Below are 24421 nucleotides of genomic sequence, written 5' to 3' on the forward strand. Positions count from 1 at the left end.
ATGTATGGATGTGAGAGTTGGACGGTGAAGAAAGCTGAGCACCGAAGAACTGACGCTTTTGAACTGTGGTGTTGGGGAAGACTCTTGAGAGTCCCTTGGACTGCAAGGAGATCCAGCCAGTCCATCCTAAAGGAGATCAGTCCTGGGTGTTCATTGAAAGGACTGATGTTGAAGCTGAAACTCCAATACTCTGGCCACCTCATGCGAAGAGTTGACCCACTGGAAAGGACCCTGATGCTGGGAAGGATTGGGGGCAGGAGGAGAAGGGGACGACAGAGGATGAGATGGCTGGATGGCATCACCGACTCGATGGACATGGGTTTGGGTAGACTCCGGGAGTTGGTAATGGACAGGGAGACCTGGCATGCTGCAATTCATGGTGTTGCAAAGAGTTGGACACGACTGAGCGACTGAACTGAACTGAATATATTTATTCCAAGCCATCTTTTCCAAAATACTGTTTCTCGAAATGTGGTCGTGAACCATCTGTATCATAATTGTCTAGGAATGTACTTTAAAAATGCAAATTCTTTTGTACCTCCACATCAGAGCTACTAAATGAGTAGAGATCTAAATATAGACATTTTCATATATATATCCCTGGAACTTTATTTTACAAACTAAATTTGATCCCTGCTGCCCTTGATTGTTTCAGGGGTCTCGTCTGTACTCTCAGAGCCATAAGCATCTCTCCCTCCATAAGACTTTTGCCTGAAATCATTGCTGGTCTATTCAATTAATCCTCCAAAGTGACTGAAAGCTCATAGAGATAAGGAAAATGTCCTCTAGCTGACAACTGTAAGCTGACAATTGTCTCACAAGGAGCATAGTTCTCATAGGTGGCTAATAAATAGTTGTAGGTCTTACAAAGAAGGAGTGGATATTACCCAGGTAGTTAAGGGACAGAAGAGCCTTATAGGCAGAGAGAATGTGTGCTGCTATTCAGGGAAGGAGATGTTCAGTTCTATGTAGCATAGATGGGGCTGGATGGGTGCACGGGATTTAGCTAGTGAATGTTTCTAAGTTATGCTTTGGCGCTGAGGTTTTTTTCACTTCATCAACAATCAATAAAACCTAGAAATCCCACTTCTAGGCATATATCCAGAGAAAGCCATAATTCAAAAAGACGCGTGTACCCCAAACTTCATTACAATACCATTCACGATGGCCAGGACATGGAAGAAACCTAAATGTTCATCAACAGAGGAATGGGTAAAGAAAATGTGGTACATTTATACAATGGAATATTACTCAGTCATAAAAAGGAATGAAATTGTGCCATTTTTAGAGACAGATGAACCTAGAGACTGTCATAGAGATTGAAGTAAGTCATACATAGAAAAAAAATCAATTGTAATGCATATATACATATATATGCATATATGCATATATCTATAATGCATAAAAATGCATATGGTATAAATGAACTTATTTTCAAAGCAGAGATAGAGACACAGGCATAGACAAAAAAATGTGTGGGTACTAAGGAAGAAAGGGTATGAGATGAATTGGGAGATAGGGATTGCCATACATACACTGGGTATAAAATAGATAACTAATGAGAACCTACTGCATAGCACAGGGAACTCTACTCAGTGCTCTGTGGTGACCTAAATGGGAAGGAAATCCAAAAAACAAGGGATATATGTATACATATTGCTGATTCACTTTGCTGTACAGCAGAAACTAACACAACATTGTGAAGCAACTTATGCTAAAAGTTAATTTTAAAATCCCTACATAAAAGTATTAAATATGACATGATAGAAAGAAATGAGGACAGGATATAAAAGACTTAGATATCAGACCTGAATTGGCCATGAACTAGGTAACTTGCTTTAAACAATTACTTGACCTTGTGTCTTAACTTTCCTAACTGGTAATTGGGTATAATTATCTTACATTTTCTTATTACAAAAGGATGAATATTTATTAATACACAAGATGTTTGAGTGCTCATTCCATGAAAAGCAAAAAAGCATTAAGTAAATGCCAAGTATTTTTTAATACAGTTTGACATTCCTCTTTCAGGATTAAAAGCTTTATCTGGGGGACATGGTTTTTAGACTCTGGATAATCTCTGATAGCCAAATTTTCAGACTGTTTCTCTCTTACCTGAAAGCCATGTGTTAGTACTCTTGAGGGAAAAACTCTTTACTTGTATATACTACTTATATTTTTCATTAACATCAGTTTCTTTCTTTATGTTTTATGAAGGTACAGCATTTTAGTCTCATAAGCCCGGGTTGTGTGGGTCTGCATGACCTGTATTTTGACACTTCATGATTCAAATGTCTTGCTTTTGACATATAGCAAATGTCATGGTACGTCCTACAGCAATGTCTGTTTTTAGCAAATTGCTGATTTTTTTTTTTAAATATCCAGGAAAAAAAAAACACCTGCCTGGTTTGACCCTATCCTTCTCTTACTGTCAAACAATTGTGACTGTGCAAAGTACTTCACTTTCTGGGACTAAAATTGGTTCTGTGCTGTTTTCCTTGGCATCACAAAATCCACTTGTTTCAGCAGAGGGGCATAGACTTGCTTTGAAGAAAGGCGTGCTTGCAAATTAATGTAAATAGTCAAATTTTTAGATGCTTAAAGAAGTTAGTCTATAATAACTTAACCAACTGAGTCATTCAAAGTTTTAGTACTACATTTGTTAAGTTATGCGTCAGTATGAAATGGAAATTTAGTCTTTACAGCAAGCACATAAGGATTTACGTCTTAGTCTTCTCATATAAATGCAGTATTACTTGGGCATGTTGAGGGTCATTGAATGTAGACAAAGAAGTTTGGAACTCTTTGGATAAGTAGTAGGAATAATAATAATAAATGCATATAAAGGCACTGAGCTGAAATTCATACTTATTATATTTATTCCCATCACAATTAATGTGGTCAGTACTATTTATCACTATTTTACAGTGGAAAAAACTGAAGCTCAAAAATGAGAAAATACAAGTCATATGTTCAAGGTCGTAATTCATCAGCTCAGGCTACCTCCATCCTGTGCTATTTCAGCACACCATGCTTCTTCTACACCAGTATTGAAGAGCAGGAAGACAAACTCTAATAAGAATAAGAAACACTATTTCAGTGATATTTAAAGTGTGTTAGGAGGTAGAAACAATGTCAGCTTCAAATAAGAAGTTTTGAAGATTTTTATTTGTAAGATATTTATGGTTTTTCAAGGTGATGGTATATATTATATGAAGAGAAATCTTTCAGTTCTTGATTGGGTGGGACTTTTATATACGAGCAGAAAACCTTGGGAAGAATGAGAAAGAAGAGTGGCATTTTCCCGTGGTAGAGCCTTTCTTTGCAATCCCATTCTACCACTTCTGAGAAGCAGCCTTCACTGTGAAGTTTGTCTTTCATATTTATTCTGTAGCTCTATACACACGATAGTCCCTTTGCCTAATGCCTTATAACTTGAATGTGACTGTAATCTAAAAGCTGAATAAAATGAGTTAAGAATTGGATTATCTTTTTTTAAATTTTATTTCAATTGGAGAGTAATTACTTTACAGTATTGTGATAGTTTCTGCCATACATCTACATGAATCAACCATAGGTATACATATATCCCTTCCTTCTTAAAACTCCCTCTGACCTCCTTCCCATCCCACCCTTCTAGGTTATCACAGAGCACCAGCTTTGGGTTCCCTGCATAATTCAGAAAATTCCCACTGGCTATCCACTACATGGGCTTCCCAGGTGGTGCTAATGGTAAAGATTCTACCTGCCAATGCAGGAGACATAAGAGACATGGGTTGAACCCCTGGGTCAGGAAGATCCCCTGGAGGAGTGCATGGCAACCCACTCCAGTATTCTTGCCTGGAGAATCCCATGGACAGAGGAGTCTGGTGGACTACAGTCCATGGGGTCACAAAGAGCTGGACACAACTGAAGCAACTTAGCATGCTCACAAACATCCATTTTAAATATGATACTATATATGTTTCAATACTACTCTCTTCCACCTTGCATTATCTTTAATGTAACAAAGAGCTCAGAATGATCTATGATTTACTTGGTTTTTGCAACCTATTTCTTCTTAACTAATTTATGTAAAGGTGTTTTACAAAAGTACTTAGGATATTTTTGGAAGGTTTTTTAGGGAGGCAGCGTAGTTTACATAGAGTTTGGCATTTCAAGTCATAAAGACTTTGGTTTAAATCTCAACATTGCCACATGATCTCCTGTATATATATATAGCCTTTGTATTTTTTTTTTAATAAATTTATTTATTTTAGTTGGGGGCTAATTACTTTACAATGTTGTAATAGTTTTTGCAATACACTGACATGAATCAGCCATGGGTTTACATGTGTTCCCCTTCCTGGACCCCCCACCCACCTCCTTCCCCATCCCATCCCTCTGGGTCATCCCATTGCCCCGGCCCTGAGCATTTGTCTCATGCATCGAACATGGAATGGTGTTCTGTTTCACATATGATAATATACATGTTTCAATGCTATTCTCCCAGAACGTCCCACCCTCACCTTCTCCCTCAGAGTCCATAAGACTGTTCTATGCATCTGTGTCTCTTATTCTGTCTCGCATACAGGGTTATTGTTACCATCTTTCAAATTCCATATATATGCATCAGTATACTGTACTGGTGTTTTTCTTTCTGGCTTACTTCACTCTGTATAATGGGCTCCAGTTTCATCCATCTCAATAGAACCGATTCAAATGTAATTTTTTAATGGCTGAGTAATATTCCATTGTGTATATGTACCACAGCTTCCTTATCCATTCATCTGCTGATGGACATCTAGGTTGCTTCCATGTCCTGGCTATTGTAAACAGTGCTGCGATGAACATTGGGGTACACGCGTATCTTTCAATTCTGGTTTCCTCGGTGTGTATGCCCAGCAGTGGGATTGCTGGGTCATATGGCAGTTCTATTCCCAGTTTTTTAAGGAATCTCCACACTGTTCTCCATAGTGGCTGTACTAGTTTGCATTCCCACCAACAGTGTAAGAGGGTTCCCTTTTCTCCACACCCTCTCCAGCATTTATTGCTTGTAGACTTTTGGATAGCAGCCATTCTGACTGGTGTGAAATGATACCTCATTGTGGTTTTCTCCTGTATATATTTTAACTTTAATAATTTCAGTTTTTTCAGACTTGTTTAAAAAAATAAAAGAGAGAATGAGACTACATCAAATATATATTTGTGTGTGTGTGTGTGTGTGTGCATATACACTACAACAGGATGGATCTAGAGGGTATTATGCTAAGGGGAATAAATCAAAGACAAATACGATCTCACTTATATGTGACTTCTAAAAGCCAAAACAAAGAAAGCAATGGAAACACTCATATGGAGAACAAACTGGTGGTTTCCAGAGGGATGGTAGTTAGGGGAGTGGTCAAAATAAGTGAATGTGTTTAAGATATACAAACCTTCAGTTATAAAATAAATGGGCCATGGTGATAAGAAATACAGTCAATGATATTGTAATAACTTTTTATGGAACAGATGGTTGATAGACTTATCATGGTGATCACTTTATAACATATGTAAATGTCAAATCACAATATAGTACACCTAAAACTAACATAATGTTGTATGTAAGTTGCTACAGTTGTGTCCAAATCTTTTCAACCCTATGGGCTGTAGCCCACCAGGCTCCTTTGTCCATGGGATTCTCCAGGCAAGAATACTAGAGTGGGTTGCCTTACTCTCCTCCAAGGGATCTTGCTGTCCCAAGGGTCGAGCCCACTGTCTCCTGCATTGGCAGGTGGATTCTTGACCACTAGCACACCTGGGAAACCTATAATGTTTTACATCAACCACTTTTCAAAAATTTAAAAAATATTGCATTATTATATAGTTGGTGTTCAATAAGTGTTGAATATTAAACAAATGCATCTTTAGCAAATAATTGTTTATTATCACATATTATTTAACAAGTTTGTAAGAAGTAAATACAATCTGGAATCATCCTAACTTTCTTGTTTGTTTGTTTCTCCATATATATAAGGATCTGAGAAATCATTATGTCAACTTCATACTAAAAGTATTTTCTCCTATCAAGGACTCTTTGTTTTTTCCTTTTTTCATTTCAGAAACCTCTCAAGGTTTGCATGCTTTTCATATATTTAGAATAAATAAACTTTCCTAGAGATAAGATTCAACCAAAATATTTCTTCCTTTAAAGAGAGGTAGTCATTTTTCTGGCAAGTCCCCTGATTTATCCATGTGCTACTTCTTTTACCTGGAACTTGGGTTCAAGGTAGTCACAGAACAATATCCTTCAAATATTGACACCAATATAGGGTTCTTTTTAACTGAGTTCTAGGCATGAGATGTGGCAGTTTTGACTTAGAGCCTTAGCTACAATGACATGTCACTTTCCACTGCTTTGAAATTCTACAAGGCAAAAACTTAATGCCAGTTCATGCTTTCCATCTCTTGTCTTCTGCCTCTCTCTGTAATTTCCTCTGATCTCTAACGACCCCTTAATAACTACCAATCAGTAACTAATGCATCTTCTGAATTACACTGAGTTCTGTGGTACTCAACAGATAACACCTAGTCTTAATTAAAGACTTTTGGTGTGTAATATTGTTGAATAACAATGTTTGGACAGTCTTTTGTCCTCATAATCTCATTTTTAAAGCTTAGAATAAGAAATAAACATATGTGATACTTTCATGTGTAAGTAACAAATATGTTCCACCTCGGAAGGATATTTATTGGAATATTTGAAAGAGAGCAGTTTCTTCCTCACTCTATGTTCTTTCACACTTGAAGAAGTGTCATTTCACATCTCTATTTTATTTTTATTATTATTACCTGGAGAGTTCTCACAGAATCTCAGATGCATCATGTCTGGAAGAATGAAGTGGTAGGAAGAACAATGACCCACAAGGACAGCTGAATACTAATCCTCAGAACCTGTGACTACGTTAGGCTAACTGAAATAGAAGACTTAAGGTTTGCTAATCAGCTATCCTTAAAATAGGGTTGTGATGTGAAAGTCACTCAATTATATCCAACACTTTGCAATCCCATGGACTGTAGCCTGCCAGGCTCTTCTGTCCATAGAATTCTCCAGTCAAGAATACTGGAGTGGGTTGCCATTCCCTTCTGCAGGGGATATTCCTGACCCAGGGATTGAACCCAGGTTTCCCACACTGCAGGTGGATTCTTTACCATCTGAGCCACCAGGGATGGCTCAGCTTTGTACAATCCCAAAGATCCTTAAAAGTGTAAGAAAGGGGCAAAAGAAGATAATTAGAATTAAATTTGACTTCGGATGAAAGATGCACAGACATGCAACGCTGTTGGCTTTGAAAGTATGGAAAGGGGGCTATAAGCCAAGGAATGTGGGTGGCTTATGGGAGTTAGAAAAGACAAAGAAAGGTGGTCCTAAGATGGTGGAGGAATAGGACAGGGAGACCACTTTCTCCCCCACAAATTCATCAAAAGATCATTTGAATGCTGAGCAACTTCCACAAAACAACTTCTGAACGTTGGCAGAGGACACCAGGCACCCAGAAAGGCAGCCCATTCTCTTTGAAAGAAGGTAGGACAAATATAAAAGACAAAAAGAGAGACAAAAGAATTAGTGATGGAGACCCGTCCCGGGAGGGAGTTGTGAAGGAGAAGTTTCCAAACAGTGGGAAACCCTCTCACTGGCGGGTCTGTGGGGGAGTTTTATAATCTCAGAGGGCAACATAACCAGGAGGAAAAACAAACAAACAAAACCCCCCACAGAATATGTGCCTAACTGTAACTCCCAGCAGAGAAGTAGCCCAGACGCTTGTGTCCACCAACAGCAAGTGAGGGCTGAACAGGGAGGTGCGGACTGCATTGCTCAGGGTAAGGACAGGGCCTAAATGCCCTGAGGACAATCTGAGATAGCAACCCAAACTGTGGGATAGCCAGAGAGAGAAAAGAAAGAGAGAGAGAGAGAGAGAACTTTCCTGTGAAAAGCTTTAACCTAAGGCACAGCCTGGCCTGCTCAGAGAACAAATAACTGAGAGAATACTGAAGGAGAGCTAGCCAGCTGTGGACAGGCCCCTTCCCCCACCAGAGACAGATAGGAAGTTGGGCGACAGCCAGAGCTGGAAGACAAGGGGCAATCTTGGCCCAAGAGATGGCATCCTCCACCAAACTGTGAGCTGGCTCCCAGTTGCTAACCTATTCTTCCTGGGATCCTGGACAGTTGACATCTGCCAGGAGGGTCGCAGCCTGAGATCAACTCCCTCGAGGAGACACAAGGCACACCTAAGATGGTGCTCTTGTGGCACACTGGGAAACCAAGTGGCTGGGACTGGGGAGGTGATTAAGATGCACAGACCACCTGGGACAGTGTGCTCACCAAGCACCTTGTTGCCTGAGCTGCTTGGACCTGGGGAGAGCACAAAACGCATGCCCAACCAAGTCTGTGCCTTTGTGGAATACGCAAGAACCTGAACCTGAGCAGGTTAGACCTGGCAAGTGCACGAAACACAGGGCCCACTTTGGACAGTTCCCCTGCAGAGCAACCTGGAGCCTGAGCAGTGTGGGCTGGGAAAGCACATACTGCCATGACCTGGGGCAAACCCAGTGTGGTCCATACACTGCGAGCACTCCCCACACCAGTGATATTTCTTTGCAGTGTTCCTCCCTCCCCACAGCACGTCTGAACAAGGGAGCCTAAATAAGTGACCACCTTCGCCCCTTTGTGTTAGGGCAGAAATTAGACACTGAAGAGACTTGCAAACAGAGGATGCCAAAATAAAGAAGAGGGAACCACTCTGGAAGTGACAGGTGCAACAGTTTAAAACCCTGTAGTTAGCATTGACTAAGCATTGGAAGGAACCTATAGACCCTGAGAAGAAATATAAGCTGGAACAAGGAACTATCTGAAACGAAACTGGCACCACACTGCCCTCAACAGCTCCAGAGAAATGCCTAGATATAATTTTACTATTATCATTTTTTAATTTTTTTATTTTTAAGTTCTTTATTCCTCCTTTAATTTTCACTTTTATAACCTACTATTTATTACCTTGCAAAAAAAGACCCTGTTTTAAAGCAAATTTCATATATATAAAATAATTTTTGGATTAATTTTGTTTTGTATTTTTAATATTGTATTTTTGAGAGTCTAACCTCTACTCTAGATTTTTAATCTTTGCTTTTTGGTTTTTGTTATCAATTTTGTACCTTTAAGAATCTAATCTTCAGTACCCATTTTTACTTAGGGGTGTGATTACTGGCTTGATCGCTCTCTCTCCTTTTGACTCTCCCTTTTCTCCCCCAGGTCACCTCTATCTCCTTCCTCCCCCTCCTCTTCCCTACTTAACTCTGTGAATCTCTGGGTGTTCTGGGCTGTGGAGAACACTTGGGGATCTGATTACTGGATCAATTGGTCTCTCCCTTTTTGACTCCCCCTCTTCTCCTGGTCATCTCTCTCTCCCTCCTCCCTCTTTTCTTCTCTATGTAATTCCGTGAACATCTCTGAGTGTTCTAGACTGTGGAGAGCACATAAGGAATTGATTACTGGCTAGATTGCTCTCTCCCCTTTTAATCCCCCCTCTTCTCTTTCTTGTCATCTCTATCTTCCTCTTCTGTCTTCTCTTCTCCATGTAAATCTGTGAACCTCTCTGGGTGTCCCTCACTGTGGAGAATCTTTTCACCATTAACCTAGATGTTTTATCATCTGTGCTGTATGGATATAGAAGTCTTGAGGCTACTGAAAGAATAAGACTGAAAGCCAGAGGTAGGAGGCTTAACTCCAAAACTTGAGAACTCCAGAAAACTCCTGACTCCACAGAACATTAATTGACAAGAGCTATTCTAAAAGCCTCCATACCTACACTGAAACCAAGCTCCACCCAAGAGCCAACAAGTTCCAGAGCAAAACATACCACACTATTTCTCTAGCAATGCAGGAACACAGCCCTGAGCATTAAAATACAGGCTGCCCAAAGTCACACTGAACCCACAGACACCTCAAAACTCACTACCGGACACTTCATTGCACCCCAGACAGAAGAGATCCAGCTCCACCCAAAAGAACACAGATGCAAGCTTCCCTCACCAGGAAACCTTGACAAGCCCCTAGTCCAACCCTACCGACAAGGAGCAACTTCCACAATAAAAACAAACCACAAACTTACAGCCTACAGAAAGGCCACCCCAAAAACGGCAATCTAAACAAAATGAAAAGGCAAAGAAATATGCAGCAGGTAAAGGAACATGATAAATGCCCACCAAACCAAGCAAAAGAGGAGGAGATAGGGAATCTACCTGATAAAGAGTTTAGAATAATGATAATAAAGATATCCAAAATCTTGAAAATAAAATGGAGTTACAGATAAATAGACTGGAGACAAGGATTGAGAAGATGCAACAAATGTTTAACAAGGACCTAGAAGAAATAAAAAAGAGTCAATCAATAATGAATAATGCAAAAACTGAGATCAAAAGCACTCTAGAGGGAACCAACAGTTGAGGCAGAAGATAGGATAAGTGAGATGGAAGATAGAATGGTGGAAATAAATGAAGCAGAGAGGAAAAAAGAAAAAAAAATTTAAAAAAATGAGGACAACTTCAGAGACCTCTGGGACAATATTAAACATCCCAATATTCGAATCATAGGAGTCACAGGATAAGAAGACAGAAAAGCCATCAGAAAATACTTGAGGAGATAATAGTTGAAAACTTCCCTAAAACGGGGAAGGAAATAACCACTCAAGTCTAAGAAACTCAGAGTCTCAAACAGGATAAACTCAAAGCAAAACACCCCAAGACACATATTAATCAAATTAATGAAGATCAAACATAAAGAGCAAATATTAAAAGTAGCAAGGGAAAAGCAACAAACAACACACAATAGGATTCCCATAAGGATAACAGCTTATTTTTCAACAGAAACTTTTCAGGCCAGAAGGGAATGGCAGGGCATACTTAAAGTGACGACAAAGAAAAACCTACAGCCCAGATTACTATACGCAGCCAAGGATCTCATTCAAATATGAAGGAGAAATCAAAAGCTTTACACAAGCAAAAGCTGAGAGAATTCAGCACCACCAAACCAGCTCTTCTACAAATGCAAAAGGATCTTTTCTAGACAGGAAACACAGAAAAGGTTTATAACCTTGAACCCAAAACAACAAAGTAAATGGCAACGGGATCATACTTATCAATAATTACCTTAAATGTAAATAGATTGAATGCCCCAACCAAAAGACAAAGACTGGCTGAATGGACACAAAAACAAGACCCCTATATATGTTGTCTACAAGAGACCCACCTGGAAACAAGGAACACACACAGACTGAAAGTGAAGGGCTAGAAAGAGATATTTCATGCAAATGGAGACCAAAAGAAAGAACGAGTAGCAATACTCATATCAGATAAAAAGGACTTTGAAATGAAGGCCAGGAAAAGAGGCAAAGAAGGACAATACATAATGATCAAAGGATCAATGCAAGAAGAAGATATAACAATTATAAATACATATGCACCCAGCATAGAAGCACTGCAATATGGAAGGCAAATGCTAAAAAGTATGAAAGGAGAAATTAACAATAACACAATAATAGTTAGAGACTTTAATATCCCACTCACACCTATGGATGAACTAAAGAGAAAATTAGCAAGGAAACACAAACTTTAAATGATACAATGGTCCAGTTAGATCTAATTGATATCTATAGGACATTTCACCCCCAAACAGTGAAATTCACCTTTTTCTCAAGTGCACAGGGAACATTCTCCAAGATAGATCACATCCTGGGCCATAAATCTAGCCTTGGTAAATTCAAAAAACTTGAAATCATTTCAAACATCTTTTCTGATCACAGTGCAGTAAGATTAGATGTCAACTACAGGGGAAAAAAAAACTATTAAAACTACAAACGTATGGAGGCTAAACAGCACACTTCTGAATAACCAACAAATCACAGAAGAAATCAACATATGCATAGAAACGAATGAAAATGAAAACACAACAACCCAAAACCTATGGGATTCAGTAAAAGCAGTGCTAAGGGGAAGGTTCATAGCAATACAAGCTTACCTCAAGAAACAAGAGGAAAACCAAATAAATAACCCAACTTTACACCTAAAGCAACTAGAAAAAGAAGAAATGAAGAACCCTAGGGTTAGTAGAAGGAAAGAAATCATAAAAATTAGGGCAGAAATACATGAAAAAGAAACAAAGGAGACTGTAGCAAAAATCAGCAAAGCTAAAAGCTGGTTCTTTGAGAAGATGAATAAAATAGACACACCATTAGCTAGATTCCTCAAGAAAAAAAAGGAGAAGAATCAAATGAACAAAATTAGAAATGAAAATGGAGAAATCACAACAGAGAACACAGAAATACAAAGAATCATAAGAGACTACTATCAGCAATTATATGCCAATAAAATGGACGACTTGGAAGAATGGACAAATTCTTAGAAAACTATAACCTTCCAAAACTGAACCAGGGAGAAATAGAAAATCTTAACAGACCCATCACAAGCAATGAAATTGAAACTGCAATAAAAATTTTTCCAACAAACAAAAGCCCAGGACCAGATGGCTTCACAGGTGAATTCTACCAAAAATTTAGAGAAGAGCAACACTTATCCTACTCAAACTCTTCCAGAAAATTGCAGAGGAAGGTAAACTGCCAAACTCATTCTATGAAGCCAGCATCCCCCTAATACCAAAACCAGACAAAGATGCCACATACACACACAAAAAAAACCTATAGGCCAATATCACTGATGAATATAGATGCAAAAATCCTTAACAAAATTCTAGCAAACAGAATCCAACAACATATTAAAAAGTTCATACATTATGACCAAGTGGGCTTTATCCCAGGGATGCAAAGATTCTTCAATATCTGCAAATCAATCAATGTAATACACCACATTAACAAATTGAAAGATAAAACCTTATGATTATCTCAATAGATGCAGAGAAAGCCTTTGACAAAATTCAACATCCATTTATGATAAAAAAAAAAACCCTCCAGAAAGCAGGAATAGAAGGAACAGATCTCAACATAATAAAAGCTATATATGACAAACCCACAGCAAACAAGATCCTCAATGGTGAAAAATTGAAAGCATTTCCCCAAAAGTCAGGAATAAGACAAGGGTGCCCACTCTCACCACTACTATTCAACATGGTTTTGGAAGTTTTAGCCACAGCAATCAGAGAAGAAAAAGAAATAAAAGGAATCCAGATTGGAAAAGAAGAAGTAAAACGCTCACTGGTTGCAGATGATATGATCCTCTACATAAAGATGATATGATCCTCTACAAAATCCTAAGATTCCACCAGAAAATTACTAGGCCTAATCAATGAATATAGCAAAGTCACAGGATATAAAATTAACACACATAAATCCCTTGCATTCCTATACACTAATGATGAGAAAACAGAAAGAAAATTAAGGAAACAATTCCATTCACCATTGCAACGAAAAGAATAAAATACTTAGGAATAAATCTACCTAAAGAAACAAAAGATCTATATATAGAAAACTATAAAACACTGTTGAAAGAAATCAAAGAGGACACAAATAGATGAAGAAATATACCATGTTAATGGATTGGACGAATCAGTATAGTGAAAATGAGTATACTACCCAAAGCAATCTAGAGATTCAATGCAACCCCGATCAAGCTGCCAACAGTATTTTTCAGAGAACTAGAACAAATAATTTCACAATTTGTATGGAAATACAAAAAACCTCAAATAGCCAAAGCAATATTGAGAAAGAGTGGAACTGAAGGAATCAACCTGCCTGACTTCAGGCTGTACTACAAAGCCACAGTCATCAAGACAGCATAGTAGTGGCACAAAGACAGAAACATAGATCAATGGAACAAAATAGAAAGCCCAGAGATAAATCCATGCACCTGTGGGCACCTTATCTTTGACAAAGGAAGCAAGAATCTACAATGGAGAAAAGACAATCTCTTTAACAAGTGGTGCTGGGAAAACTGGTCAACCACCTGTAAAAGAATGAAACTAGAACACTTTCTAACACCATACACAAAAATAAACAGAAAATGGATTAAAGATGTAAATGTAAGAGCCGAAACTATAAAACTCCTAGAGGAAAACATAGGCAAAACACTGTGACATAAATCATAGCAGGATCCTCCATGACCCACCACCTGGAGTAATGGAAATTAAAGCAAAAATAAACAAATGGGACCTAATTAAACTTAAAAGCCTTTGCACAATGAAGGAAACTATAAGCAAGGTGGAAAGACAGCCTTCAGAATGGGAGAAAATAATAGCAAATGAAACAACTGACAGAGAATTAATCTCAAAAATATACAAGCAACTCCTATAGCTCAATTCCAGAAAAATAAACGACCTAATCAAAAGATGGGCCAAAGAAATAAACGGACATTTCTCCAAAGAAGACATACAGATGGCTAACTATCACATGAAAAGATGCTCAACATCACTCATTATCAGAGAAATGCAAATCAAAACCACAATGAGGTACCATCTTACGCTGGTCAGAATGGCTGCTATCAAAAAGTCTACAAACAATGAATGGTGGAGAGGGTGTGGAGAAAAGGGAACCCTCTTACACTGTTGGTGGGAATGCAAACTAGTACAGCCACTATGGAGAACAGTGTGGAGGTTCCTTAAAAAACTGGAAATAGAACAGCTATACGACCCAGCAATCCCACTGCTGGGCATACACACTGAGGAAACCAGAATTAAAAGAGACACATGTACCCCAATATTCATCTCAGCACTATTTACAATAGCTAGGACATGGAGGCAATCTAAGATGTCCATCAGCAGACGAATGGATAAGAAAGCAGTGGTACATATACACAATGGAATAATACTCACCCATTTAAAAGAATGCGTTTGAACTGGTTCTAATGAGGTGGATGAAACTGGAGCCTATTATACAGAGTGAAGTAAGTCAGAAAGAAAAACGCCAATACAATGTATTAACGCATATATATGGAATTTAGAAAGATGGTAACAATGACCCTATATGTGAGACAGCAAAAGAGACACAGATGTAAGGAACAGATTTTTGAACTCTGGAAGAAGGCGAGGGTGGGATGATTTGAGAGATTAGCACTGAAACATGTATATTACCATATGTGAACTAGATTGCCAGTCTAGGTTCGATGCATGAGACAGGGCACTCAAGGCTGGTGCACTGGGACAACCCTGAGGAATGGGATGGGGAAGGAGGTGGGAGGGGGGTTCAGGATAGGGGACACATGTACACCAGTGGCTGCTTCATGTCCGTGTGTGACAAAGACCACTGTAATATTTTAAAGTAATTAGCCTCCAATTAAAATAAATAATTTAATTTAAAGAAAGAAAACAAAAGAAAAGACAAAGAGATGGGTTATTCCCTGGTTCCTCTAGCAAAAAATGCAAATTGACAGCATCTTGATTTTAGCGCAGTGGGAACCTGTATCAGACCTCTGCAGAGCTGTAAGACAAAGCATGTGTTGTTTTATGCTAAGTTGTTTAAGTTTATGCTAATTTGTTACAATTTCTCTGTTCTTCTCCAGTAGCATATTGGGCACTTACCAACCTGGGGAATTCATCTTTCAGTGTCATATCTGTCATACTGTTCATGGGGTTCTTAAGGCAAGAATGTTGAAGTGGTTTGCTTTTCCCTTCTCCAGTGGACCACATTTGTCAGAACTCTCCACCATGACCTGTCCATCTTGGGTGGCCCTACCTGACATGGATCATAGTATCATTGAGTCAGACAAGGCTGTGATCAATGTGATCAAATCCTTCAAGATGGTGGAGTAGAAGGACACACAATCATCTTCTCCTGTGAGTGCCAGGGAGTCTCCGGTGGCAACAGACTGGTTCCGTATTGGGAAAAGAGTATGTCAAGGCTGTATATTGTCACCCTGTTCATTTACCTTCTGTGTAGAGTACATCATGGGAAATGCCAGGCTGGATGAAGAACAAGCTGGAATCAAGACTGTGGGGAGAAATATCTGTAAACTCAGATAGGCAGATGACACCATCCTTAAGGCAGAAAATGAAGAGGAACTAAAGAGCATCTTGATGAAGGTGAAAGGGGAGAGTGAAAAACTGGCTTAAAGCTCAGCATTCAAAAAACAAACATCATGGCATCTAGTCCCATCAGTTCAGTTCAGTCGCTCAGTCGTGTCTGACTCTTTGTGACCCCCATGAATCGCAGCACACCAGGCCTCCCTGTCCATCACCAACTCCCGGACTTTACCCAAACCCATGTCCATCGAGTCGCTGATGCCATCCAACCACCTCATCCTCTTTCGTCCCCTTCTCCTCCTGCTCCCAATCCTTCCCAGCATTAGGCTCTTTTCCAATGAGTTAACTCTTCGCATGAGGTGGCCAAAGTATTGGAGTTTCAGCTTCAACATCAGTCCTTCCAATGAACACCTAGGACTAATCTCCTTTAGGATGGACTGGTTGGATCTCCTTGTAGTCCAAGGACTCTCAAGAGTCTTCTCCAACACCATGATTGGCAAAGTAATGTCTCTGCTTTTAAATATGCTATCAAGGTTGGTCATAACCTTCCTTCCAAGGAGTAAGCGTCTTTTAATTTCATGGCTGCAATCACCATCAGCAGTGATTTTAGAGCCCCCCAAAATAAAGTCTGACACTGTTTCCACTGTTTCCCCATCTATTTCCCATGAAGTGATGGGACCAGATGCCATGATCTTAGTTTTCTGAACGTTGAGCTTTAAGCCAACTTTTTCACTCTCCTCTTTCACTTTCATCAAGGGGCTCTTTAGTTCTTCTTTGCTTTCTGCCATAAGGGTGGTGTCATCTGCATATCTGAGGTTATTGATATTTCTCCCGGCAGTCTTGATTCCAGCCTGTGCTTCTTCCAGCCCAGCGTTTCTCGTGATGCACTCTGCATATAAGTTAAATAAGCAGGGTGACAATATACAGCCTTGACGTACTCCTTTTCCTATTTGGAACCAGTCTGTTGTTCCATGTCCAGTTCTAACTATTGCTTCCTGACCTGCATACAGGTTTCTCAAGAGGCAGGTCAGATGGTCTGGTATTCCCATCTCTTTCATAGTTTTTCACAGTTTATTGTGATCCACACAGTCAAAGGCTTTGGCATAGTCAATAAAGCAGAAATAGATGTTTTTCTGGAACTCTCTTGCTTTTCCAATGATCCAACGGATGTTGGCAATTTGATCTCTGGTTCCTCTGTCTTTTCTAAAACCAGCTTGAACATCTGAAAGTTCATGATTCACGTATTGCTGAAGCCTGGCTTGGAGAATTTTGAGCATTACTTTACTAGCGTGTGAGATGAGTGCAATTGTGTGGTAGTTTGAGCATTCTTTTGCATTGCCTTTCTTTGGGATTGGGAGGCAAATAGATAGGGAAACAATGGAAACATTGACAGACTTTATTTTCTTAGGCTCCAAAATCACTGCAGATGGTGACTGCCGCCATGTTTTGTTTGTTTGTTTGTTTGTTTTCGCCATGAATTTTAAAGATGCTTTTTCCTTGGAAGAAAAGCTATGACCATCCTAGACAGCATATAAAAAGCAGAGACATTACTTTTCCAGCCAAGGTCTGTCCAGTCACAGCTATGATTTTTCCAGGAGTCATGTGTAGATGTGAAAATTGGATCATAAAGACAGCTGAGTGCTGAATAATTGATGCTTGTAAACCGTAGTTTTGGAGAAGACTCTTCAGAGTCCCTTGTACTGCAAGGAGATCCAACCAGTCTATCCTAAAGGAAATAAGTCCTGAATGCTCATTGGAAGGACTGATGCTGAAGCTCCAGTACTTTGACCACATGATGCAAAGAGCCAATTCATTAGAGAAGACCCTGACACTGGAAAATATTGAAGGAAGGAGGAGAAGGGGGTGACAGAGGATGAGATGGCTTGATGGCATCACTGACTCAGTGAACATAAGTTTGAGAAAGCTCTGGGAGATGATGAAGGACAGGGAAGCCTGGTGCTGCAGTCCATGGTGTAGCAAAGAGTTGGACATGACTGAATGACTGAGCAACATCAACAACAATTTGTTACAACAGCCACATTAAATTAATACGCATAATTTCTTTTATTTTCCTGTTAAGAAAAGAGGGATAATAAATTAGTGAGGTTTACATGGGCATTGCTCAGGAAGGAACAATAGGTCAAAAGTAGAAATAGTACTGTTGAGGGATATTAGTTTCTTCCTCTATATGTCCACTATATATCTTCCCTAAATATGGCCAACAAAATGCTTGCTTGGTGATCCCTGGAGGCACTCTTTGATCATTTATGAATGGAAGTAAATTATAATTTATATGATTGAGAGGAAATCCCTTGTCTTCTTCCAGAAAATAAGCATATTATCATTTAAAATAACTATTTGATCCATCTAGGTCTATTGAAACTATTATAATTTAAAAGGGGGGAAAAGTCCATTCTGCATTGTCGTTTTATGTAATTGCATCACAGCAATTTGTTCAAATGATTCTTATTATAATAAAGAAATGGCATACTGAGTAATATTACCACAAATCTTGAAGAAAATGAGACATTTGATCTTGCCATGATTCATAAATGATTGCCTCATTATCTTCTATAAAAACTCAAAGATGCTTTGGGAGATTGAGTGCTGTCATAGAAAATCCTTGCTCACCAGTCAGTAATATGGACAGAACTAAGCATATGAAAATCTTGAATAGATGGTCAAGCTATTAGTGTATGAAAATGTGTTAGTGTATAGTGTATACAAGCTTCTAAAAACACCAAACATGATAAACTTCTTAGAGGATCACTTTGAACTTCATATCTCTCTGCCTCATTTCACTTTTGTTCTTACTATCATTTTGAGTGAAGTATTGTAATGAGCATTATAGTATGCTTGAATTAATCACCAGCATCCATAAATAAATTGTGATGGAGATAATGATCTAAATTCTGTAATATAAAACATCTAGAGTGTAGAGGAGATTTATTAAGTATTCGTTACAGTTCATAAAATACATGAATGAAAATTTAGCAGTTTGAAACATTATCTCAAAGCAAGATAGCCCAAGCAATTTTCTGTGATATGTGGTTGATATATTGACACTTTTATTTTGGGTAGACTTTCGAGAGAGTAGATGAAGAGAGAGAAAGGACAATTTCCTTTATTCAAAGAATAAAAAGGCACTTTCTGTAATTTCAGACATTACTTAACACAGAGATGGAACATTTTTTTGTTGTTTTTATTTGTTTTTTTGACTAATTGTTTTCCACATTGCAGAGAATCTTGGATTGGATGCTGAAGTTGCTAAAGCCAATGCCCTGGGTTTTGTTGGGTGTCTGGCCTCAGTCCAATACAACCATATTACACCACTGAAGGCAGCCCTGCGCCATTCCACCACTGCACCTATAACCATCCAAGGGGCCTTGATAGAATCCAGCTGTGCTTCTCTGATGGATTCGGATGTGAATACGGTGACCACGGTGCATTCCTCATCAGGTGTGCAAGAAAATACTCCATGAAACTTCTCTCACCAGTGCTACTTTGATGACTTCAAGAAGCTTCCAGGCTAAAGGCTAACGTGAACCAATTCTTTACCTTGTATGATTACAGGCAGTTAAGAATTATGACTGGTTTCTTAGATTGCTATTTGATATGTTTAAATAATCCTATTTCTAATATAGAGCTTCCCAGGTGGCTCAGTGGTAAATAATTGGCCTGCAAAGCAGAGGACGCAGGTTCAACCCCTGGGTCAGGAAGAGCCCCTGGAGAAGGAAATGGCTACCCACTCCAGTATTCTTTCTGGGAAATCCCGTGGACAGAGGAGCCTGGCAGGCTACAGTCCACGGGGTCGCAAAAAAGAGTTGGATAGGACTTAGCTACCAAACAACACCTTCTAATATAATGAGTAGTTAGAAATGCATACATATATGTATGTGAGTGAGTGAGTGAAAGTCACTTAGTCATGTCTGACTCTTTGAGACCCCATGGACTATAAAGTCCGTGGAATTCTCCAGGCCAGAATACTGGAGAGGGTGGCCTTTCCCTTCTCCTGGGGATCTTCCCAACCCAGGAATTGAACCAGGGTCTCCTTCATTGCAGGTGGATTATTTACCAACTGAGCTATCAGGGAAGCCCGTATATGTATGTAGGTATATTTATTTTTTTCACTACTATTTAAAGTGGCTACTGCTCTGAGGATTGAAGAGTTTAGAGGACAGGAAGGTAAGCTGATCTTTGAACAAATAAAATTCATGTGATTAAAATCAACCTTCCTTAATAATAGGAAAACCCCATGGTACTATCATCCACACATCTTCTCTTATTTTACCACTTGCTGAAATACCTTTTCTAGCTTTCTTAGTCACCATCATCCTAGGTGTTTAGGAGTATTCTTAGGATTTAATTTAGTCAGGTATGTTCATCAGTTGCCAAATAAGTTATGAATTATGAGCAAAGAAAGGGCATAGAGTTTTTCTGCTGCCTGCTTATCACTGATCTTGGTGTTTTCTTGGCAGCAGTCAGGTATGTATCCTAGAAAAGTACATGAATGTGACACTTGGCTAGCCTTGATATGTGTTCTGAATCTTCCAATGCTAGACTATGGAACTTTGGGCAGATTACTTAATGGCTTTGGTATCTGTGAAAATGGGAAAAACAATAATTATGGAGTCATTTCCAGAGAATTAAATGATATAGCAGTACTAATGATAGGTGCTGTGAGTCCTGAAAATTTTATGTGCACTATATGGATACCTCTAGCATCATTAACTCCTTTTAATAGCTTTGCAGGTTGTTGTTTTAAAATGTACATAGTTCAGTGTCACCAGACTGATAAGTGTCAGAGCAAGGATTAGAACCCAGGTCTAGGTGCCTTCAAACTTGATGCTCTTTTTTAAAAAAATACCATATATGTTAATGTACATCTAGTAAAACCCTCTAGTGAGGGTTTCCTGGATGTGTTAATGCACCAACACTTTTGTTCTTTCCTGCCAATGAACTCAGAAAGCTCTTGTAATTAAAGAAACCTCTGAAGCAGAGGCAAGTGTGATTGAGGGAAGAAGCTGTTGTCATGTATAGAAACTGTCCAGCAAAGCAGAAAGGGACATCAAAAGTAGGCTGAGAGGTAAGCAGTAGACTAAAAGCAGACATGAGTATAATACCACCATCATTTTGTTTAACCCCTTATATTACAGCTTATATAGAATCTAACAGAATCATGCAAGTATGGAGTATAACCAGAGTACTTCAAATACTCTTGTTTTTTTTTTTTTTCTCTGTATATGCTTGTTTGGTGTATATGCTCCTTCCAAAATGCCAACTCCCAACTCTCTGAGATCACCTGGTCTAACCCACAGGTATGTCATCTCAACTGCATATTATCGACCTCCTGCTAGTACTTTGAGTGTCTTTTACTCCTTTCAGATCTTTTTGGGAAGACAGATGAGCGGGAACCACTCACCAACGCAGTGCGAAGTGACTCGGCCGTCATTGGAGGTAAACCATGCTTTGTGGCTGAAAGCAGAACAGACATAAGTGATTCTGTGCTCTGGAGGAATTATCTGAATTCTTTCTCAATTGTGGCCATCCAGCACCCAGAGCCCTGCATGATCTGCAAGAATGTGAGCCTTTTTGTGAATAGTCATAATGCTTTGATGATCAAAGACACCCTCCCCCCAGGCCAGGTACCAGCAGCTCCATGGAGTCTTCCTTCCCATCAACCACCAGGCAGCTGAGCACAGAGTCAACAGCTGGATAATTTACTTCGAGACAGGCAGCATTCATCCTGTTGATCTCATCCAGTTGTCATTTTTCCTAAAGCACAAACAAAGCAAACCAATAAAACTACATATGGGAAGAAGCCACATTGGCACAAACAGATGGGCAAAGCCATCATCCTGTCTGGTTTTCTCCACCGAGTGGATCAAATGAGCAGGGTGAAGCCCACAAGACCGTAGTTTCCAATCCAGCAGCACATATGGATACAAAGGCACATCTTGTCTGCTCTGCTGTGAAGCCCGCCTTCCCTCCTCCTCCCTTACTTCTCCATTTTCTCTCTGCCTCTTGGTCTCTCCACTTTGTATTCTTCCTTAGCTTGGCTGCTACCTCCAGGAGCTTGATTTGTCCATCTGGGCCTTGCAACATAGAATGACTCCCAAACCTTGTTTAATGGAAGATGCCTGTGAGAGACTGAATTCATTTCCATCTGAGAACCAGGGTCCTCACAGCGCCCCCATCTCTGCCTTCTGGCAGGCTAGATGAGCTGTTCTACACCAGATGGAGTTTGCTCTTAAAAATCAACAGTAATCATTTATTTAACATCTATGGAATGAGCCCCATTATAGGTCACGACCAGTGCTGAGTATAGAAGTAGGATGATGAAAAACATGGATGCTGCCCTGTAAGAACTCACAGCTTGGCTCGGGTTGGGTGGGATGGGATGGGTAAACAGGTAACAATAGAACCAGTAAGTAGTGTTTTAAGGAAGTCAGGACAACTGGCAAGTGGAGCACAGAGGTGCATAATTACAATAAGATTGTGAGGAAAACATACACATACACATATACATACACATACACATACACATAAACACAACGTTTCCTTAAGGAAGTTCTTCAAATGTCTGGCCTGAATTTCTGTTTCAGGAATACAGTCCAAATTGGTTTTTGTTTTGCAACAAGAAATATAGGAAACCATTCGATGGCTGTTTCTCTTCATACAAATTTTCATTTGACAAGTAGTAAAAGACTTTAGTGACTGCTGACTTTTTCCCACTAGTGTACAGGCTTCCTTGAGTCTAAGAACACGATATTCATCCCAACCCTGAAGAAAATTCCTGGAGGTTCACAGCCTCCCACCCTAAATACTCCATGTCCTGAAGGAGTAGAAACTGGTTCTGTATTTCATCTCTTAAAGCTGCAACCCATTCCTGGGTATCACTCACTATACCCAGTTTATTTCTAGTTTGTTAACTTACCTGTTTTTACTTTGCCTTGTTATAAAATAGTTGGGGAAAATGCTATATCATGGTTTAGGAATATTTTAAAACGTAAACCATCTTACTTTGTAAAATAAACATTTTGTCTCAAGAGTCATTCTACTTAGATAAGAAAACAGCAGAAAATATACTTTATTAGAAATGAGTTTATCTTTGAATATCATAAATATTTTTCAAAGATTTTAATGTTGAGAAACATTCTTTCTCCCATAGATTCTTTCTCTCTTTCAAAATTTGACAGTATCCACATTTTTACCATCCTTTGCTGGCTTTGCTATTCATTTCTCAAGAGATTTCCTGGCAAAGGTAGGGACAAGACCTTAGGATCAGTGAGGATGACTCGCCAAGTAGGTCCAGAAAAATCACATGCAATCAATCAAAGTAGGGGAGAATCTGACACAATGGGGCAGACATTTGCTATTGTAGTTGACTCTGGAGGACAGAAAGGTACCACCTTCAGACCACCCTGCATCTTACAGAGTGTGCAGCAGGGTAAAATGCCCTGAATATTTAGTAAGCATTTCATTATTAATAAGACATTTTTAGTAAAGCAAACATATATTGTAAACAAATTTACATCCATAGTGTATGTATTGGGAAGTGAGATACTTAAATATTCTTTTCTAGGATGCTGAAATAGTTCTAAGATACTTACTTATTTGCAAGGTGACAAAGAAGTGTGCTAATTAAAAGTGATTCAGGCATATTCTTGAAGACAAGTCTTGAAGGAATTTATTAAGAGATCATTTGCTAGTCTGATTCCATATTTATTTGATGACATTCTTAGTCTGTTAAATATAACCTTCTCTGATATAAACTGGCTTGCTCTGTCACTAGTCTGAAAGAGGGTTGTTTTTTGGTAATTGAAGCTTGAAAACATTTTAGCCTGTGTTTATTTCTGGACATGTGGGCATTTCTGGACAGAGTTTGTTGCTCGTTTGTTTGTTTTTGTTTGATTCCTTGTGCTAAGTGCCCTTGTTGTCTTCTTTAAATTCTTTCTCCTGATCAGATGATCTGTGATAACTGCCTTCTCTCTGTCCCTCTTTCTCAACAGGAGTAATAGCAGTGGTGATATTCATCATCTTCTCGATCATTGGCATCATGAGCCGCTTCCTTTACCAGCATAAGCAGTCACATCGCACCAACCAGATGAAGGAGAAGGAATATCCAGAGAATTTGGACAGTTCCTTTAGAAATGACATTGATTTGCAAAACACAGTGAGCGAGTGTAAGCGGGAATATTTCATCTGAAAAACTGCAGGGTCATCTCATATTCTTTCTTTGTTCATTTTTGGTTTTTCCTTATCCACTTTCTCCTATACTTTAATTTTGGTCATTCTCTTTCTCTGTTTCCCTTTTATTTGGGGGACATACCTGCATTCACCACAGCATCTATCCCCTCAAACCAGCCCAGAATACTAGGCAGCTATGGCCACTGCCTTCCTCTTTAACAAACTTATCATGGTGAAAATGCTCACTCA

At 39.1% G+C, this 24421-nt stretch overlaps 1 protein-coding gene across 3 annotated transcripts in view; it reads left to right on the forward strand.

Moving 5' to 3' along the window:
- The window catches only part of CNTNAP5 (contactin associated protein family member 5), a 982292-nt gene extending 958081 nt beyond the window's left edge, over positions 1-24211 (forward strand). For all 3 annotated transcript variants that reach the window (XM_081576090.1, XM_081576091.1, XM_081576092.1), the window contains 3 exons: positions 19223-19441; positions 21368-21439; positions 23995-24211. In XM_081576090.1, coding sequence (XP_081432216.1) covers positions 19223-19441; positions 21368-21439; positions 23995-24191 — 488 coding nt within the window. In that variant the 3' untranslated portion in view covers positions 24192-24211. The remainder of the gene's footprint in view (positions 1-19222; positions 19442-21367; positions 21440-23994) is intronic.
- Positions 24212-24421: the final 210 nt, after the last annotated feature.

The sequence above is a fragment of the Giraffa tippelskirchi genome, chromosome 3 (assembly GCF_054371585.1).
Source record: "Giraffa tippelskirchi isolate mGirTip1 chromosome 3, T2T-mGirTip1v1.2.pri, whole genome shotgun sequence".
Taxonomy (NCBI): Eukaryota; Metazoa; Chordata; class Mammalia; order Artiodactyla; family Giraffidae; genus Giraffa; species Giraffa tippelskirchi.